Here is a 19,012-nt window from a genome sequence, read left to right as displayed (position 1 = left end):
TTAAATAGATTTTAATTAAATTCTTCACAAGAATTTAATTATTTTTATAAATAATAAAATTTTTCTCTTTCACAAATAATATACAATTTTCCAAAAAAATCAATTATTTACATAAATAATATACAATTATTAAAAAAATTCCAATATTTAATATATAATTTTTATAAAAATTTAAAAAAAAATTAATTTCTTTAAAAAGATATTTTAAAATTCTTTTCAAGAATGCAATTATTTTAAAAACTTTATTAAAGTTCAGTAATAATAATTTAATTATTTTCATAAATAATAATTTTTAATATAATTTTAAATTAATTCCGGTAAAAATGCAATTAATTATTCTTAAAAATTTGAATAAAATTCTTCGAAAAAATTCAATTATTTAAAAGAATTTGATATAATTTGTTTCTTTGAGTGTAATAATTATTTTCAATTTATTCTTAATTACATTTCTTGAATGAATTTAATTACTATTAAAACATTTTAATACAATTCTTGGTAAAAATTTAATTATTTTTGTATTTAAATAATTTTATTCTCGTAGAACTTTCTAATAAGATTTTAATTCCTGTAGGCAAAATAAATAGGTATTTAAATATTTATTTTTAAAAAATATTCAATTTTTGAATGCAATTTAGAAATTATAAAAGAAATTGAGTAGTCAAGTTTAATTTTTCGATAGGTACTTTTTTCTGTCTTTTAGCTACTTTTTGTTACTTTTTTAAAATTAATTATCTAGTACGAAGCCTGCAGATATTTAAGGCAGTCGTTTCTGAATTTATACTGTAAAAATATAGTATTAAAAAACTTGAAGCGTAAACCTTTTATCTTCATTCAACCAATTTTTGGGCTTAAAATATAAAAGTGCGTGTGGTAGCTTCAGCCGGCAGCCGGCATGCGTAAACAGTTTATGCATGTAATTCTTTTTCATTTATCGAAGAAATTGTCAATAAAAGATTGTTTTCTTTTATCGAAAAACAATTAATTGTTAAAATGTTTATCCAAAACTTTAAAAAACGAAATGAAGAGAACTTCGCAAATGTTGCCATTTACGTTGTAGTTTGTTTTTCTTTTCATTTCGTTTTTTTCAAAGTTCCTGTATAGTTGAGGAAAGAAAAGGAAAATAAGTTTTGTAGAATTGATTTAACTTTTATTCATCTTAATCAAAAAGAATATAAAAACTCGATTAACTTTTCTTTCATTATTTGACATTCTCTTGTTTCCTTTTTTTCGTCTTTAGGGTTATAAAAATGAAATTGAAGTTGGTAAAATTAATTCCTCGATTATTAGTTAATGTTATGCGAATGTCCATTTACTTAAACCGCACTAGACTCTTAAAGTCGTTTTTGAAATGTTCTTATAATATAAAGTTTGGAAGGGTGAGAGTGTGTGAGAGAGAGATAGAGAGCTAACGAGATGAAGTGGGTTAAAGGGAAAACTGAAAGCTCTTATCCCAGTGAAATCCTATTCGGACCTTCCACCGGAAGGAGGAGAGGCTGTATTTCATTATTTCTTAGGGAAAAAAGTAGGTCAACCTGGAAATAGGTTGTGAAAGGTCTGTAGAGCAGGAATATAGTAAGTTTAGTGAGATTGTAACTGTATATATATTTTATATGTAGAGACCGTTGTGACTCTGTATTTTCAGAGGTAGAGAAGGAGAGGAAGCAAGAGACACGCGCACATGCTCAATAAGCTTTTACGTGAGATTAAAATTCATATTACAGTGTAAGGCTGGTGGTCGGGCGTTATTGCTATAAGTCTGAATGCGCAGAGGGTACCTTGGTTGGTTCACTTACGGGCGAGAGAAGTAGGTGGGTGTACCTAAGGCCGACACAGGACTTTAATGTAATAATTACCATTAATTATCTCTCTCCCTCTGCCTGCCTGCTTCTGACCTTTCCAGACATCGTATAATGTTCTCCAATATTGCACTTGTGAATTCCTTCACAACCAGTCTTTCCGACAAGAGATTCTGTGCAAGGAAAATTGGGTTACTCAAAAGATGAAAGTGCTAATGTGACGGGGGAATTTTCGCATAGAGAAAGAAAGAGATCATTTCGGTTTTTTTCTTCTTTTCACTGTTAGTTTCATCATATTTTCCTCTTGAGTGAGAGAGAGAGAGAGAAAGAGGAGGATTTACTTTTTACTTTATGTAAAAATGCAATTAGTTGTGTTTTTAAAAAAAGCTAAGTTTAAAGGAATAACATTTTTTATACCTAATGCAAGAGAGAGTATTTTAATTCATGAGAAAACTCTGAATTGTTAGGTTTTTTCTTGTTTGCCTCGTAAACTATGAAATTACCACGAATTTTAATACAAATCCTTCAATTTGTTCTATTTCTGACAATAATTTCTTTTTAAATAACTTAATTTTTCAAGAACCATCATAAAATTATGACTTATAAATTATTTAATGAATAATCTTTACAATTTTCATAAATACTAGATTGATAGAAGAATTTTAGATAAAAATACTAAAAAAAAATTGAATTTTGGAAAAGTTACGAATGATTCTAGAAATTCAATTATTTTCAAAAGTTATAAAAATTCTTCGCAGTATTTCAATTATGTTCAAAAAGGAAAAAAAAATTCTCGTTAAAATTTCAATTATCTTTATAAATAATAAAATTTTTCATCGAAATTCAATTATTTTTAAAATTTTAATAAAATTCTTGGCAAAATTTCACAGGAATTCAATTATTTACAGAATTATTAATAAGTTTCTTAGAATTAATTCAATTATTTTCGTAAGTAATCGAATTTTCACAGGAATTCAATTATATAAAATACAAAATTTTTCGAAAAATATCAATTATTTAAAAAGATTTTTATAAAATTCGTCGCAAGAATTCAATTATTTTTATAAATAATAAAATTCTTCACCGAAATTCAATTATTTTTATAAATTTGAATAAAATTCTTTGCAAGAATTCAATTATTTATATAAATAGTAAAATCCTTTACCGAAATTCAATTTTTTTAAATAAGAATAAAATTCTTTGCAAGAATTCAATTGTTTTTATAAATAATAAAATCCTTTACCGAAATTCAATTATTTTTATAAATTTGAATAAAATTCATTGAAATAATTCAATTATTTATATAAATAATAAAATTCTTTATAGAAATTCAGTTATTTTTATAAACTTGAATAAAATTCGTTGGAAGAATTAAATTATTTTCATAAGTAATAAAATTCTTCGTAGAAATTCAATTATGTTTGAAAATTAAAAAAAAAAAAATTCTTATCAAAATTTCAAGTATCTTTATAAATAATAAAATTCTTCTCCGAAATTTAATTATTTTAGAAAAATTTTAATAAAATTCTTGGGAAAATTCAAATTATTTTCATAAATAATAAAACTCATCGCAGGATTTTAATTATTTTTGATACAAAATTTTAATCAAATTCCTCGAAAAATGTAATTATTCTTATTCAAAATTTTATTAAAATGTGAAGAATTATAATTTCTACAGAAAAATAATAATGATTAAATGTTTATTTAAAAAAGAAGTTATTGATGTTTTCGAATAATTTTACTTTTGAAAAAATTTGCAAATAAATGTAATAGAACATTTTTTTTGAGTATCAAATAATTTTAGAGTGAATCAGAATATTCTTTAGGGTCAGGGAAAAAGTGAAAATTTTTTCTGGAAATCAGGGAAAAATAAAATTAAAAATTTGTGGTAACCCTGTTGAATCTTAAAAAATTATTACAAAACAGTTGTAATAATTAGTTTTTAAAAATATTTTATTAATGTAATTTTTCGAAAATATAATTGTATTTCTTAAAAGAATTTTTGTATAATTTAAAAAAACTAATGAATCTTTTGATGAATTTTAATTAAAAATTTTGAAAATTATTGTTTTCTTCAAAATGTTAAAAATAATTGTAAAATGTTATTATTTTTGGAAATATGTAATTGAAAATATGAAAAATATTGAATTTTAAAAAATTAGATGCTTATTTTCATTTTTAAATTTACCTTTAAAGATTTTTCCTTGGATTTTTCATTAAAATTTTTGACAATTCAATTTCTTTTCAAAATTTGCAATTAAAATTCTTCAAAAGTTGATTTTGAAAAATTGTAACAAAATACTTGAAACAAAATTAATTATTTTCAATTAAATTTTACAAAATTTTAACTATTTAAAGACAATTTTTGAAAGATTTGTTTATAGTTATTTTTCGCATTATAAAAATCAAAATAAGTTGCACTTTTTTTTATTAAAAATTGTGGTATTTTGTTGCAATGTTTGTAAGAAAAGTCGAAAAACCTAATTTTTTAAAATAAGTTCCTTTTCTCTCTATATATAATTTCAAACAGTAAACTGGACTGACTCGAGAGTGAATATTCCTCGGGTATTAGAAAATTTTACAGAACTAATTTGTATGGAGTTTTCAAACTAGTCAATGTTTTAGAAAACTCATTAACAGATGTTTAGGATTGGTTTTATAAACCCGAGTACTGACAGGTCTGTAGCTTTGCGAGTGCAAACCGAAAAGCGGATAGTTTTAGTTATTTTATTTCAAAAAAGAATTTCCCATCCTTTGAATTCAAATATTGATGAAACGTTATGTTTTAAATTAATTCTGCATTACTAATTTTAAATACATAGTAATTTCCAAATTGTAAAAGTATGGAAAAGTTTAAGTTGTCTATAAAACTGATGATTCAAATACTAACTTCGCAGCAAACTGATTTTCCTTTGAAGTATTGTAGAGTAAAAAAAAATTCTCTGTATATACGTCAAAGTATTGTGTAGTACGATAGTTGTAATACTTTGTTCACTTTTTTTTATATTCCTTTTTTTCTACACGTTCAAGTTATTTCTAGATGCCTTTATAGAATGTGAAATCTCTGAGCCTTCGAAGAACGTTGCAAATTTCAATTTCTTCTTAAGTACGTTTAATCGAGTTGAAGTGTAATGTTAATGTAGGCAGAAATGTAATTTGAAATTAAATTCGACGGAAAAGTATGCAGGATAAAAGGTTCGGGGTATGTACATTTACTTTGTGTTTGTGTGTGTATGTGGACTTTAGAGAGAAAGAGAGTGTTGGTAGGGGTGTTAGTAGAAATCTCAATAAAGACGGGTCAATTACAATTTCCTTATATTATAGTGACTGTAGTTATTTTCAACAATCGATATTGTGTTTTGGAAGTGGGGAGGGAGAAACGGTTGGAAAATTATGTTCTTCTCTCAAACTAAGTGTGTTTTCAATTTTCATTCAATGAGTTGAAGCGGCAGAACAAGAGTGGCTAAGACAGCTTTGGAATTGATAAAGTAGAGAGAAATAAGGGCGGCATGAAAGCAGGTAACGATTCCTGCTACTCAAGAGCAGCGTAAAATTTAATCTAACTGCAGAAGATTAGTTTCTTGGTCAAATAAGAATCTGAAGATTTCTTCTCTCTACTTTTTTTTTTACTTTGCTTTCATATATTTTCTATTATAAGGAAGGAACTTTAGATTTTTCTTTTATTGGGAGGTTTATTATTATACTTTTCTGGTTTGTTAATAAATTGTGAGCGTTAAAATTATGTTCTCTGTGTAATTAGTTAAGCATTTTTAGCAAAACAAAAAAAGAAAGTAATTAGTCAAATGTAATCATTTATTGAATTTTGATATACAATTGCAATTTTTTATTCTCTTTCAGTATAATCGTGAACTGTTGATTCGAATTAGAAACGAGAGAATTAGGTTATGATTCAGATGTCTGAATTAAAACTATAGTTTTAATTCAGACATCTGAATCATAACATAATTTTAAAACTATAATAGCCCATAATAACCAAAGTTGTCTTTTTTGATTTTAATCCTAAACTCGAAAAAGTGTTGCGAAGCAATGTTTTGATTCGTTTTTTGACTCAATTCGATATGCTTAGAAAAACTGTGAAATGAATACCAAAGAAATTTACATAGCTTTCGATTATGATTTTGGAATCAACACAACTAAATTCATTTTCGATGCAGATGTTTGAAACAAAAACAAAATTTACCGGAATCAAAAGGGAAACTGAATTTACTATATTTGATTCATGATATCTAAACGAAAACAAACACTTTTTATTTGTATTCCTGAATTATTCAGAGGATTTGTAACATTTTGGACAACTCGACATTTCTAATTTGAAACTAAATATTCAACAGACGGATAAACTAGTTAGAAGAAATTGATCAAAACAAAGGACCGGTTGTGTACTTGAAATTAGGTTTACGACTCAAACGGTGTGTTTATATTCAAGCAAACAGAGAGAGGGTCCCTGTTCCGAATTGCATCTCATAAATGCTATAATTGAACATTCATACATATATAAAATTTATGATAAATTTAAAAATTAGCGTAAATTCATTTGTATTGTTTGCTGTTGAAAAAATTATATGTTCAAGTTTTCTGTATATTAAAAATAATTAATAAAAACTGATTTTAGTTTTAGACTATTGAACAGCTCTTAATAACTTATTTTTATAAAAGTTTATTTAATTTTCTTTTTAGTTGAAAATAATTTTCTCTTTTGTAATTTTATACTTTATAGTAACTAATTTTTGAAAAGCTTGTTTTGTAATTATAATAAATATTTTAATAATTTCGTGTGGTCCTTGTTTTGTTGCAGAAGTTCAATCAAGAGTCAGAGATCTCTGGAGGTGGTCCAGAAGACAACGTGAGTCAAGATTTTTGGAGGTGAACCAGGATTAAATCATCGATCACATTAATCGTCATTGAGTTGTGGGTTTATTGATTATTACTATTTGCAAAGGATTGCAAAGGATCACAACCGAAAATCATCATCTCTCGATCAACGTGGATTATATCCTTTATTGATTTTTCTTCTTTTTGCCTAATTTGATTATAATTTCTTCCCTGTTTGAAGCACTTCATAAGTCAATTCGCTTTTTAATTATTACGTAAACAATTTCTGATTATTACTTAACTAATTTGAAATTATTACGTAACTATTTGTCTATTTTGCAATTATTTCTTCACTAATTTGCAAAAAACAAAATTTTATTTAAAAATATAACAGTAATGTTGATTCAATGAAACATTAGTAATTTTTGAAAACAGGGAAGAAATTTCAACAACATAGTGACGACATTGACAAAATGTATTATTTTGTAGTATTTTTAATTACTTCAAAATTTAATACTTTTGGCAAATGTTTCTTTTGTAACTTTACATGTTACTTTACACTGAATAATTTTTTACCTACTTAATGTTTTGAAGGTTTTTCTCATAATTTAAAGCAACTTTCTTTCGCTTCCAAACAATTAAAAATTAGATTCATTAAATTTTTATTTTTATATTTATCAATATAGAAAGTTTAGCAATTTATAAAAATTTTAACAGAAAACAAAGGACATTTAAAAGCAATTTTTTTGGTTTCAACTTTTGAATTTGTTATTAAATACTTGTAATAATTTAAATAATAATTTTATAATAATAATAGTAATAATTTCTGAACTAAAATGAATAATTTTAATATTAAATACTAAATATTTCTTCATCTTTTTTGAGAATTAAAAATGTTAAGTAAAATTTTATCCAGTGTATTGTTTATTAATTTCTATTTTCTATTTTTGAATGTGTGAGCAGGTTTTGAGCTCAGATGACGGATGCGTCCCGGGACGTATGGGTGAGCCTAACGTGCCCCTTTATCCCTAGAGTAGGTCAATTTGCATCTGGGCGGTATGTGAGAGAATCGTGGAGCACTTGTGCGAGTATCTGTGATTTAAAACTAGGTTTGTATTAAATAGATTCTGGATAGGAAGGATTAGCTTTTTTGTATGAAAAAATGTAATAATTTTTTTTACCGTATTAAATATTTGGGTAGGTAGGGAATTCGGAAAAAAATTGACATACGTACACGAACCAGACACCTGCGTTTGAAGCAGTGTGCAATCGTACACACGAACCAGACACCTGCGTTTGAAGCAGTGTGTACCACTGGAGTACCAGTGCGAAAATCTTTATTTCATTATGTTTTATCTTTATTTACGTTTGATATATCTTTTTTGTCACTATGTTGTTTTTTATTTGCTATTTAATACAATTAATAAATATTGGGTCATCCACGTATAACGACATATATTTTATACTCCTTTTTGACCCCCTCTTCCCCATCGATGCCATATATTGGTTATTGTTAGGTTTATTTTATTTTTTAGAACTAATTTTTTTTTGTAGGTTGGCGCAAAGAATTTGCTGCCTTCTTCCCTTTTCCTTGAAGTGTGACGTAATATATGGTAAAACCCATATTTGTTAATTGTTTTAAATATTGTATTTTTCTGTATTTGTCTCTGTTCTGTTGTTCAAAGTATTTTTTATATTTTTTTTGTAGTTTTTGGTATTATTTTATATTTTTTTGGTATTTTTTAGTAGCATTTTGTTTTTTTGTATTTTTAATATTTTTTTTGTATTTTGTTCTTTCTTTTATGTTTTTTATACATTTCATATTTTTAGTATTTTTGGTACTAGTTTGTTTTTTGTGTTATTTTGTTCTTTTTATATTTTTTGTACTTTGTTTTTTTTATTTTCTTGGATTTTCTTGTACGTTTTCGTATTGTTTTTTTATTTTTTTTTTTGAATTTTTTTTTTATTTTTTTCTGGTGCTCTACAAAATATCCTGGAGGGAACCTGGAAGAAGTTTCGTCATTCCGAGCAAGGATTTTCTATAGGAGACACACAATCATCATTTGAGAGAGCGCTTTCGAGACGGAAGTCGAACTTCTTGTGAACAAAGATGATTGTAAGTTTTAGGAAATTATAATAATTATCTGGGTTTTTTTAAAAAATTATGAAAACGAATAATTATCTTGAAATTTTGAGATTTTTTGGAAAACTTATTCAAATAAAAAAAATAAGTGTATGAAAATTATATTTTTAATTATGTAATTAAAAATATAGTCATTTATATACAATCCTTAAAAAATTAGGGAGTATACAAAAATTGTTTTTTAATTCAATTTTGTAAATATTTTTTGCAATATTCTGGAACTAAGTGAAAATAATTATTTTTGGAGATTTTTGAATACAAAAGAATTTGTAAAATAGAGTTGCATTACGACAGGTTTGACTGTAATTAATTCTATAATTATTTATACAATTATATTAATTACATAAAATACCGTTTCCATTATTTTTTGAACGAATCTTTTATTTATTTCGACTTTTTCGATTTTTTTTTTGCTCAAATTCAACTTGCAAGGAATGAAAATTTTTTTTCGATTTCTAATAATTTTAAAAGTAGATTTTTTTCGCTTGAATTATTAATGGAGATAATAATTTAGTTATTGAATATAGAAAACTCGGGCTGTCGGGGTGACCTCGTTAAATGAAAATTCAGTTTTCTTCTTTCCTCCTGGTTATGTAGTTTTTCTTTTCTCTTTTTAGAATGAAAATTCAGAATTACAATTTTTCTGATTACAAAGTATACGAATAAAACTTCTTCTTTTTTTTCCTTTTTGCTTCCCTCGATTCTTAATTTTTGTTCTTTTGAACTTTTATATTTCCTTTTCTGTTTTTTTTTAAAGAATATGGAAACTGTGAATCGTTTTTACTGTTGGTTTAAATAGGAGATAGGGGCACTCTATGTTTATTTAATAACCACGCGCCCAACTGCTAAATCCCTGCTGTGCTTACATAAGTATTCTTGTGTGCAAACTGGGCATGCTTTCAGCATATGAAATGCAAATCTTGTTTTCAAACAAATAACGTGATGTAGATTCAAAAAATACTTATGTATCAGATTTCCTCTTTCGTTTGGTGTTGGAAAAATTATTTTCTGTTTGGAATATTGATTTTGAAATTAGTACACTGAAGAAAATATTATCGAATAAATATTTAGTTGAATCGAATGAATATTTACTTGAATCAAATAAATATTTATATTTGAACCAAAGAAATATTTACTTGAATCAAATAATATTTATTTAAATAAAATAAATTGTGCTTCAACCAATAATTTCAGTATTTGAAACAAATATTATTTAATTGACTTGAATAAAAATTATTTGATACAAATAAATATTTATTTATTTATTTATTTATTTATTAATAGACAAGTAATTGTTTATTTGAATCAGATAATTTTTTTCAGTGCAGTTAAAATAAAAAAAATGTTAAATTTGCAAATAGAATCTTTAGGTATTTAATAAAATTTTCATTGCTTCTGGTTTTATTAAAATTTTTTCATCATTTGCTATTATTTACAAGTGTACAAAAATAAATTCAGGAGGAAATACATGAGACATTAAAAAGTAATATATTAAAATTTATAGTCGAGTGGAGACTATTTAATTGAAAACATTGAATAAATTAACAACTTTTTCAACTACCTTGCGCGTACCTTGTTTTAATATTCTGTAAAATTCATATTCATCAGTTTTGTCTCATTATACCTTTGTCGAAAATAATAATTTTTTGTTTGTTTAATAATTCTGTTTCTCGAAAGAGATTAATTAAATTTTACTTCTAAATTTATTCAATTCGTTGCTACACTTTATTCAAAAAAAAAAGGGGGAGAGAGAAATTTTTTAACTCAGTTTCAATATTATATTTAATTAATATAGTTGATTGTTCAATAAAAAAAATGTGATTGAAAAAAATACTTACAAATTGATCCCATCGTAGCCAGCACCAATTCCCACGTGATCGATTCCAGCCACTTTTCGTATATGGTTGATATGAGCTGGAATTAAAATTAAAAAAAACATTTTTCTGGTATAAGTTTGATACTAAATTCGATTCTTAAACATTTTTATTTACATTTCTTTCTACATTGTAATAATTTTACTTGAGTGAAATAAGGAGATGTCTTCTTATATACTTTTCCCGGTTTCTTACGCTTTTAGACTCATAAGTTTCGTTTCAACTCTCTTTTACATAAAAGACTCTTAAAAAAGGGTAAAAGCTCAATCCCAGCAAACTTTAATTACTTTTTTTCTCTGCAAACTTCTTTTCATTTATATTTTAATTATTCATTGAAGGCACTTTCTGCGGGGAAAAGTTATTTATCGACTTTGGTTTATCTTTTCTACTATGCGAAACAGTTAAATAAATTCGCGTCACTTTAAATAAGTGGTATTAATTTTTATTAAAAAATTTCTTTACTTTTATATTTAAGAATTTTAATTTTGACGCGAAGAAGAAAATTTCTTCTTTTTGGAAATTATTATTCTTTGAAATTAAAATTTAGAAGAATTCGAAGAATATTTATTTTAATTATTATGTAATTTTCCTTTTGTTCTTACTAATTTGGAGTGGGGATCAGAATAAATTTGGATGAATTTTGTCTTTTTGTTACTCGATATAATATTGGAGGATATAGAATTTGAATTATCTTATTTTCTTGCTGTTGTTGTTGTTGCAATATGCGATCTTTGTAAATGAAAACATCGTTATGGATGATTTACCATTCACTTAACATTAGCAATGAGCCTAATTGATATTGTGTATATGAAAATTATTAATGCGAAATGATATTGAAACGTTGCTTTGAGATACATATACATAAACATGTATATACCTATGTATGTATATTGATGAGATAATGTTAGAGCATACCGTTCACATAATTTTCCCTATATTCAAGTAAACATTATATTCGAGCACAGTCTATAATCTCGTGGTTGATCCCGTAATTTCACGATGTGACTAATCGACTGAAGTTCCGCTTCCACATCGACATTGTCGTTTATGGGACGGATAGCTCATTATTTCCGATTCTCTTATGAGGTTGCCCTTTGCAAATTACACGAATTTTTTTTTTTTTATTATTTGTTTGTATTTTGTGGAATTTTTTATTTTTTATATTTTATTATATTGATTCAGGGGTAATAGGTTGTGGTTTTAATTAAAAATAATTCAATTGATCCAAACTTCAATTTATTAAAATTTTAGGTACATTGATTTAAAATTTATTTTGTTTAAATTTTTATAATAATCTTAATCAAAATTACTACAAGTATTTTGTCGGTTGTAATTTGTTTCTGAAAATTGAGTAAAAATTTTAAAATAAAATTTAAATAAAATAGTAAAATTTGAAGGGTTTTTTCTAATTTTAAAAATTGTATTTTTTGTAAATCATTTATTTTAAATTTACTAAATATATTAGTGCTTGACAGTTTACTGATGACGCAGATTTCGAGAGATGAAAACAAATTTTTTTCTCTCAATACAAGAGAATTTTTTTGGGGGGGGGGGGCAGGAATTTTGCCTAAAGTTTGATTTTATAAATTTATTTATTTTTTTTTGTAAAAGATTTCCTTTAGCATAACAATGTAATGTGTCTGTCATTTTTTTTCATTAATAAGCAAAATTTTAATCGGTTGATTGGGAATATTGATTGTGAAAAATCGGGATATCGACACGTTGATATGGTTCACTAAGCGCGAAAGAATTATAAGCTCAGTGTTGCATGAATTATTGCTGGGATGAACTGTGCGATTTACCTTCTACATATGAATTGAATACGTGCGAGAGATTTTTATTTACGGTCAGTTGACAATTATTGATCATATGATACGAGGAAAGTAAATTTTTATAAATGTTTATCGAATTCTATAAACATTTATATATTAAATAGAAAAAGGTTTATGATTATTAGTTTTTTCCATTGAAAAAACTAATGTTTGTTTTATGTATTAATTTTTATTGTAGAATGAAATTAAATTAAGAAAAATTGAATACAAAAATTTTTTTTTTTGATTTTATTTTCTATTAATTTTATTACAAATTCTCTAAATTTTGAAGTAGGGAAAATATTGACGAGTTTGAATTAGTGACTCTTTTTGCTTTTGAATTTAAAAAAAGAAAAAGACTATTTTTGGGGCTGTAACTAAGACTTTTTTTTAAACTCGAGTATTTATTGTAGAAATACATTTTTTATATGCTGGATTTTTTTCCCAGCGGAAAAGAAAAAACAATGTTTATAAGTTGTAAAAAATTGGTTTAATATACTAAAATTTGAGGCGTGAAAAATCTCGTTAACTACCAAGATTGTGAGTGCCATATTGCCGTCGCGGCATTAAGTTCCCGTTCCCTTTTCTTCACTTTACCGCATCTTTCTTCTTTGGTTAAAATCTCTCACACTCCTCTTCAATTACTTCTTACTCTTCACATAGGTTGAGGGGCTTTGAGCTTTTACAGAGTCTGAATTACGGGCGTTTTTTGATTTTTTTTTCTTTTCTTTTTTTTGCGGGGGAAGGGAATAGGATAAGGGTCTTTTTGCAAGGAGTGAATGGAAGATTAAAAGCTATCTGTCAATTAATAGAAGGCAGAAAAAATCTCACCGGCTACGTCTTCTAGTGTAGACTTTTCGCCACAGCTGATGAAATATGGGTAGAATGATACCATCACTATGCCTCCTGATTGGGCCTGAAAGAAATGATTTTTTTATAGAATAATTGATATTGTACTCAAAATAATTTATTTTAATCTATTTTACATAAAATAATTGGTTTTATATAAAATAATTGGTTTTATTTAAAATAATTAGTTTTATATGAAATAATTGGTTTTATATAAAATAATTGGTTCTATATAAAATAATTGGTTCTATATAAAATAATTGACTTTTGTAGTATAATTAGTTTTTCTAGAATAATTGGTATTTTGTATAGAATAATTGATTTGTTGCTTTTAGTAATTTTTTCTTCTTCTATTCAGTAGGAGAATAGGCTTTGCATTTAGAATACAGATAAGTTACGTTTTGTCTGACTTGAAACTGGTTTTACTACTTGGAAACGAAATTAAAGCAATATTGGAAACGATTGTCTGACTGGAGTTTACTTTTACTACTGATTTGCGTAAAGTAGAAGAATTATGTAGATTTCTGTCAACGAGTTAGAATTAGTAACTTTTTGTCCGTTTAAAACTGTTTTTACTACTTAATTTTTAATTATAACGAAATTTGAATATTTAGGAAAGTTTTGTCTGACTGAATCTTACTTTGACTACTGATTTTTAAATTGTCGACTTTTATTAGTATCATCAGGATTGCCACAGGTCAGGAAACTCAGGGAAAAGTCAGGGATTTTTATTTAGTGCTGGAAAAAATTAAATTTTTAGAATGCATAAGAAAATTCTGAATTTTGGAGTCTTTTTTGTTTGCCTTGTAAATTTTGAATTACTACGAATTCTAATACAGAAAACCTTCAATTTTTTCTATTTCTGACAATAATTTATTTTTAAGTAACTTAATTCTTGAAGAACTTTCATAAAATTATAACTTAGAAATTATTTAGTGAATAATTTTACTTAAATTTTGAAAATTTATTGAATTTTAAAAGAGTTGCGTTTACAAATTTTATAAATAGATATTATAAATAGATATTTTATAAATAGATGAACATCAAAAGATTTCGATTTTAAATTTTGGAAAATTTCAATTTTCAATTAATTTAATTAGAAATTTTAAAGAACTTAGACTTTGGAAAAATTTTAATAATTCAAATTTTTTTTAGAAATTAGTTAAATTTTTTAATACATATTTTATTTATTATTAAAAATAATGGATTTTTAGACGAATTTTAGTGAAAACCGGACAAAAAAATTGAATATTGGAGAAGTTACAAATAATTGCAGAAATTCAATTATTTTCGAAAGTAACAAAATCCTTGGCAGAAATTCAATAATATGTTCAAAAATTAAATAAAATTCTCGTCAAAATTTGAATTATGTTTATAAATAATAAAATTTTTCTCCGAAATTCAATTATTTCCAAAAATTTTCCTCAATTCAATGATTAAAAATAGTAAATATTACCTACTATTTTCATAAAATTTTCCAAAAGAATTCAATTATTTAAAAAAAATTTCTAAAGTCTACGCAAATATTTAATTACTTTTCAATTATTTTCAAAAATTTTCCTTAATTCAATGATTAAAAATAGTAGATATTACCTACTATTTTTTATCTACTATTTTAATAGAATTTTCCAAAGTACTTCAATTATTTAACAACATTTTTTTAAACTCTACACAAATATTTAATTTTTTTCATGAATAATCAAAATTTTACAGGAATTCAATTATTTACAAATTTTTTTTATAAATTTCTTCGTAATAATTCAAATATTTTTAAAAATAACAAAATTTCCTACAGGGATTCAATTATTTTCAGAAATAATAAAATTATTTTTAGAAAGTCAATTATTTTTAATCCAATTTTATAATCAAATTTCTCGAAAAATATTCTAATTTTTTAAGCGAATTCAATTATTTAAAAATTTGTTGATAAAAGTTTGTATGAGAATTCAATTTAAAGAAAAATTCAATTATTCAATAAATTATTTATTTTGATATTTAAATAATTGAATTCTCGTAGAATTTTCTAATAGAAATTAAATTAAAAATTAATTTCAGTTAAAATTTTAGATAGTAATTGAATATCAAAAGAATTATAGTATGGATTTTTTGAAATAATTGAATTTTCAAAAGGTTTCAAATTAAAATCTCTGAAAATTTGAACTTTTCATACTTTTAACAAAAACAATTTTGTAGAATCAATTTTTTTGAAAAAGTTTATTGAATTTTTTTTAAAATTATTTGAAATTTTTATTTTTTAATATATTTAGTTGAAAAAGTTCTGAATAATCGAAATTTCGTAAAATTGAATTGTAAACAAATAGATTTGAAATTCTTAAAGAACTTTGACTAAAATTATTAAGAATAACTGATTTGAAGAAGAATTTTAGTTAAAAATTATATAGAAAATAATAATTCAATTGAAATGATGAAAATAATTTTGAAAAAGTTCCAGTAATAATATATTCATATTATATAAAATTAATGATTTTATCACTTGGTTATCTGTAATTCATTGTTGCCACATGGCCTGGAAATCCTGGAAAAGGTATGGAATTATGAAAGAGGGTATGAAAAACCTGGAAATAGTATGGAATTTAAAAAAAATTTCTGGAATTTTGTCTGTTTTTATAGATTTTTGACAAAATTTTAATTTAAAATTTTAAAAAATGCTTTTTTCTCATCGCCATATAAAAATTTTTATGAAGAAAAAATTTTTGGTATTTGGAAATTAAAAAAAAATTTTAAAGCTGTGTTATTATGCCAGAAATTTTTTTAATTTTTGACTGGAATTTCATAAATATTGACCTGGACAATCCTGAAAAAAGACTGGAATTTTATATTTATCATTTTATGGCAACCATGCTGTAATTTTTATAAGTCGTTGAATTTCAAAAAGGTTTGAATTTGAAATTTTTGAAAATCTTAATTCCTATGGAAAAATAATAATGATTAAATATTAATTTTAAATAAAACTATTGATGTTTTCGTTGTTTACAATATTAAAGAAATTAGTAAATAAATGTAATAGAATTTTTATTAGATTTTTTTCTAAAATAATTTTTTGTCTGCAATATCAATTTATTAAAGAAAAAATTACTGTTCCTCTCTCTCTCTTTTTTTTAATAATAGATTTCCTCGAAGAATTCGTGTTAGAGTCACATTTATAAATCTCATCTCTCTCTCCTTATTCAGAAACTATGGTTTCTGTAAAGAAAAGTTGTGCACATCTGTGCGCTTTTCAAGTTGAAAGAATTCTGAGCCCTTATTTGCATAGGTTTATAAAGTTACTCTCGTCGAGACTTACCAGAAGACGTAATGCGTGGTCTGGAACATTTCTCGAGGAATTACAGAGGGCGTGAGCACTACTATGACTAAAGATCACTGGAGCTTTTGATGTGCTCATAGCGTCTAACATTGTGGGCACCGATACGTGTGATAAGTCCACCATCATTCCCAGTCTATTCATCTCCTGAACGACGCTCTGAATAACAAAAGGAAGAGAAAAAAAGATGATAATAAAAATATTTTCCTTAAAACAAAGAATCATTTGTTGGGGGATTTTTTTTTTGGTTTTTTTTCGTGCGGTTAAGAATACATCCCCCTTATACAACGGATGGTACATTGTTGAAACAATTGTTTAAGAAAAAGAAAGAATAGAAAGTAGAAAAGAAAATAGTATGAAGGGAGTGTTGAGAGATTTACGTTGGTATGCTGCATTATAAACCCATGTTACGAGTCTTGACACCTATTGCCCGAACCATGACGTAGGAAATTGTGTTTTTTTTCTTCCTTCTTTTTTTATTTTTTCAACTTCCTTTTTTTCTTTATCTAATCTTATTCTCTACGCCTGATGTATATACAAGTTTCTGCAAGAATTTCAATGCGCTCGCTTCTTCTAAGTTTTAACCTTTTTCACGTCAATGTGTTACACACTTGAATATTTGAGACTAGGGAGTCATTTGGAGCACGTATGAGAAGTGGAGAAACTTTGGAAAATAATTCTTGGGAAATTTGCAAACAGTGTGTGGTTGGAAAATTCTCTTGAGGGGTCATAAATTTTTACAAAAGTTGTATGGGATTTATCATAGAAAAGAAAATTAAAATCTTACCTATTTTAAGGATAAGAATGGATATTAGTTTTATTAGAGTTTTTAGAGACTAAAAACTGAATTTTAATTACATTGGAAAACATTTTTGTTCGATTCTAATAACTGATTATTATTTTTATTGTATAGACAATTTTTATTTTGTAAAAAATAATTTTAAAAAATTGCATTGAAAATAAATGTTTTTGATTCAAATAAACCGATTAATTGTCTATTATAATGAATAATTTTTATTAGCAACAATTAACTAATTCTAATTTAGAAAGTCTTTCTAAATTAGAATTAGTTAATTGTTGTTTATAGTTAAGAACGTTAATTTTAAACTAATTAAAATTATCTTCTAAAATAGTTAGAAAGTTACTAGTAAAAATTATTTACTTTCATTAATTAATTTGCATCATCCAATCAAGTTTGATCTTAATCTAAACATAATTTTAATTTAGTTTTGATTTACAGTTAATGGTAATTCGAATTTAATTAAAATAGGTTTCCAAACTCATTAAAATGTTAATTGGAAAAATTATTTGCCTATTTAATTAATTAATTTCCCTCCTGTAAGTAAGTTTGGACTTAATCTAAACTTAATTCTAATTTGGTCTTAATTGAAAGTGATCTCCAAGTTTGAATCAGTTAAAATTAACTAATTTGCTAGTAACAATACAATTAGTTATTGTATAAATTAATCTGAGTCTTGTAGGAAAGTTTTGTCCTAATTTAAACTTAATCCTAAACTTGGTCTTTAAGTAATTCGGTCTTAATTAAAATTGGTCTCTAAATTTGAATTAGTTAAAATGCTTTGTATTTCCTGGAAGATTGGTTACTCACTGATGTAGATAGTTGTATTTTTATTAATTACTTACTGTTAGTATTCAAAATATTATTAATTACTACTGATTATTAGTTCATTTCGTTTGACAGTTATGTCGAAATAATTAATTAGAAAAATTTTGGTACATAATTCAGTTAATCTAATTTTGTTTTTTAAAATTAATTAATTAATTTTTTCCACTCCTACTAAATAACTACCAATATTTTCTACTAAAGTTCAATTTATTTTTTTTGTACAAATAATGTTTGAATAAATTCGATAGCAGTATTTAAGTCACTTGACTTAATTGCTGCTATCAAAATTATGTTTATTGAAAGTTAAATAAAAGAAGTTACAGAACAAGAGTTCTCTCTCGTTTTTACAAAAAATAAAAAAACAATTTGAAATTCCCTTGCATTTGTTTTCGAGTTTGACAAGAAATATTGCCGGAGTTGGTATACATATATATATATCAACATTCACGTTGATGCCTGATTTATTTATTCTTTTTGTTGCATGTATAATTTTTGCTAACAGTAAAAATGGCAAAAGGTGCTTGACGCTCGTTAGCAAGATGTTTGTGTTATAGTTCACCCAAGCTTTTTATACTCTTTTTCGTATCTCGAAGCGCTTAAGGCTATATATGTATGGAGTTTTGAGATAAATATTTTCCCAGACAAGGAATAAAAAGTTGAATATGAATATCATTTAAAAATAATTAAATCTCATTGTTCTCTACCGAATTCGTGCAGTTTATTTCATGTTTTTTTTCTTTCTTCCTTTTTTTTTTAA

At 25.0% G+C, this 19,012-nt stretch overlaps 1 protein-coding gene across 1 annotated transcript in view; it reads right to left on the bottom strand.

Moving 5' to 3' along the window:
* LOC122510815 (dipeptidase 1) overlaps window positions 1–19,012 on the bottom strand; it is a 100,745-nt gene that overhangs the window by 13,524 nt on the left and 68,209 nt on the right. The window contains exons 6-8 of the mRNA XM_043625723.1: window positions 16,611–16,787; window positions 13,289–13,373; window positions 10,611–10,686 (exon numbers count right to left, since the gene is read on the bottom strand). Coding sequence (XP_043481658.1) covers window positions 10,611–10,686; window positions 13,289–13,373; window positions 16,611–16,787 — 338 coding nt within the window. The remainder of the gene's footprint in view (window positions 1–10,610; window positions 10,687–13,288; window positions 13,374–16,610; window positions 16,788–19,012) is intronic.

The sequence above is a fragment of the Leptopilina heterotoma genome, unplaced genomic scaffold (genome assembly GCF_015476425.1).
Source record: "Leptopilina heterotoma isolate Lh14 unplaced genomic scaffold, ASM1547642v1 Lhet_76, whole genome shotgun sequence".
NCBI classification, from domain to species: Eukaryota; Metazoa; Arthropoda; class Insecta; order Hymenoptera; family Figitidae; genus Leptopilina; species Leptopilina heterotoma.
Note: the sequence above shows the minus strand (reverse complement) of the source record. Positions and strands in the feature narration are given on the sequence as shown.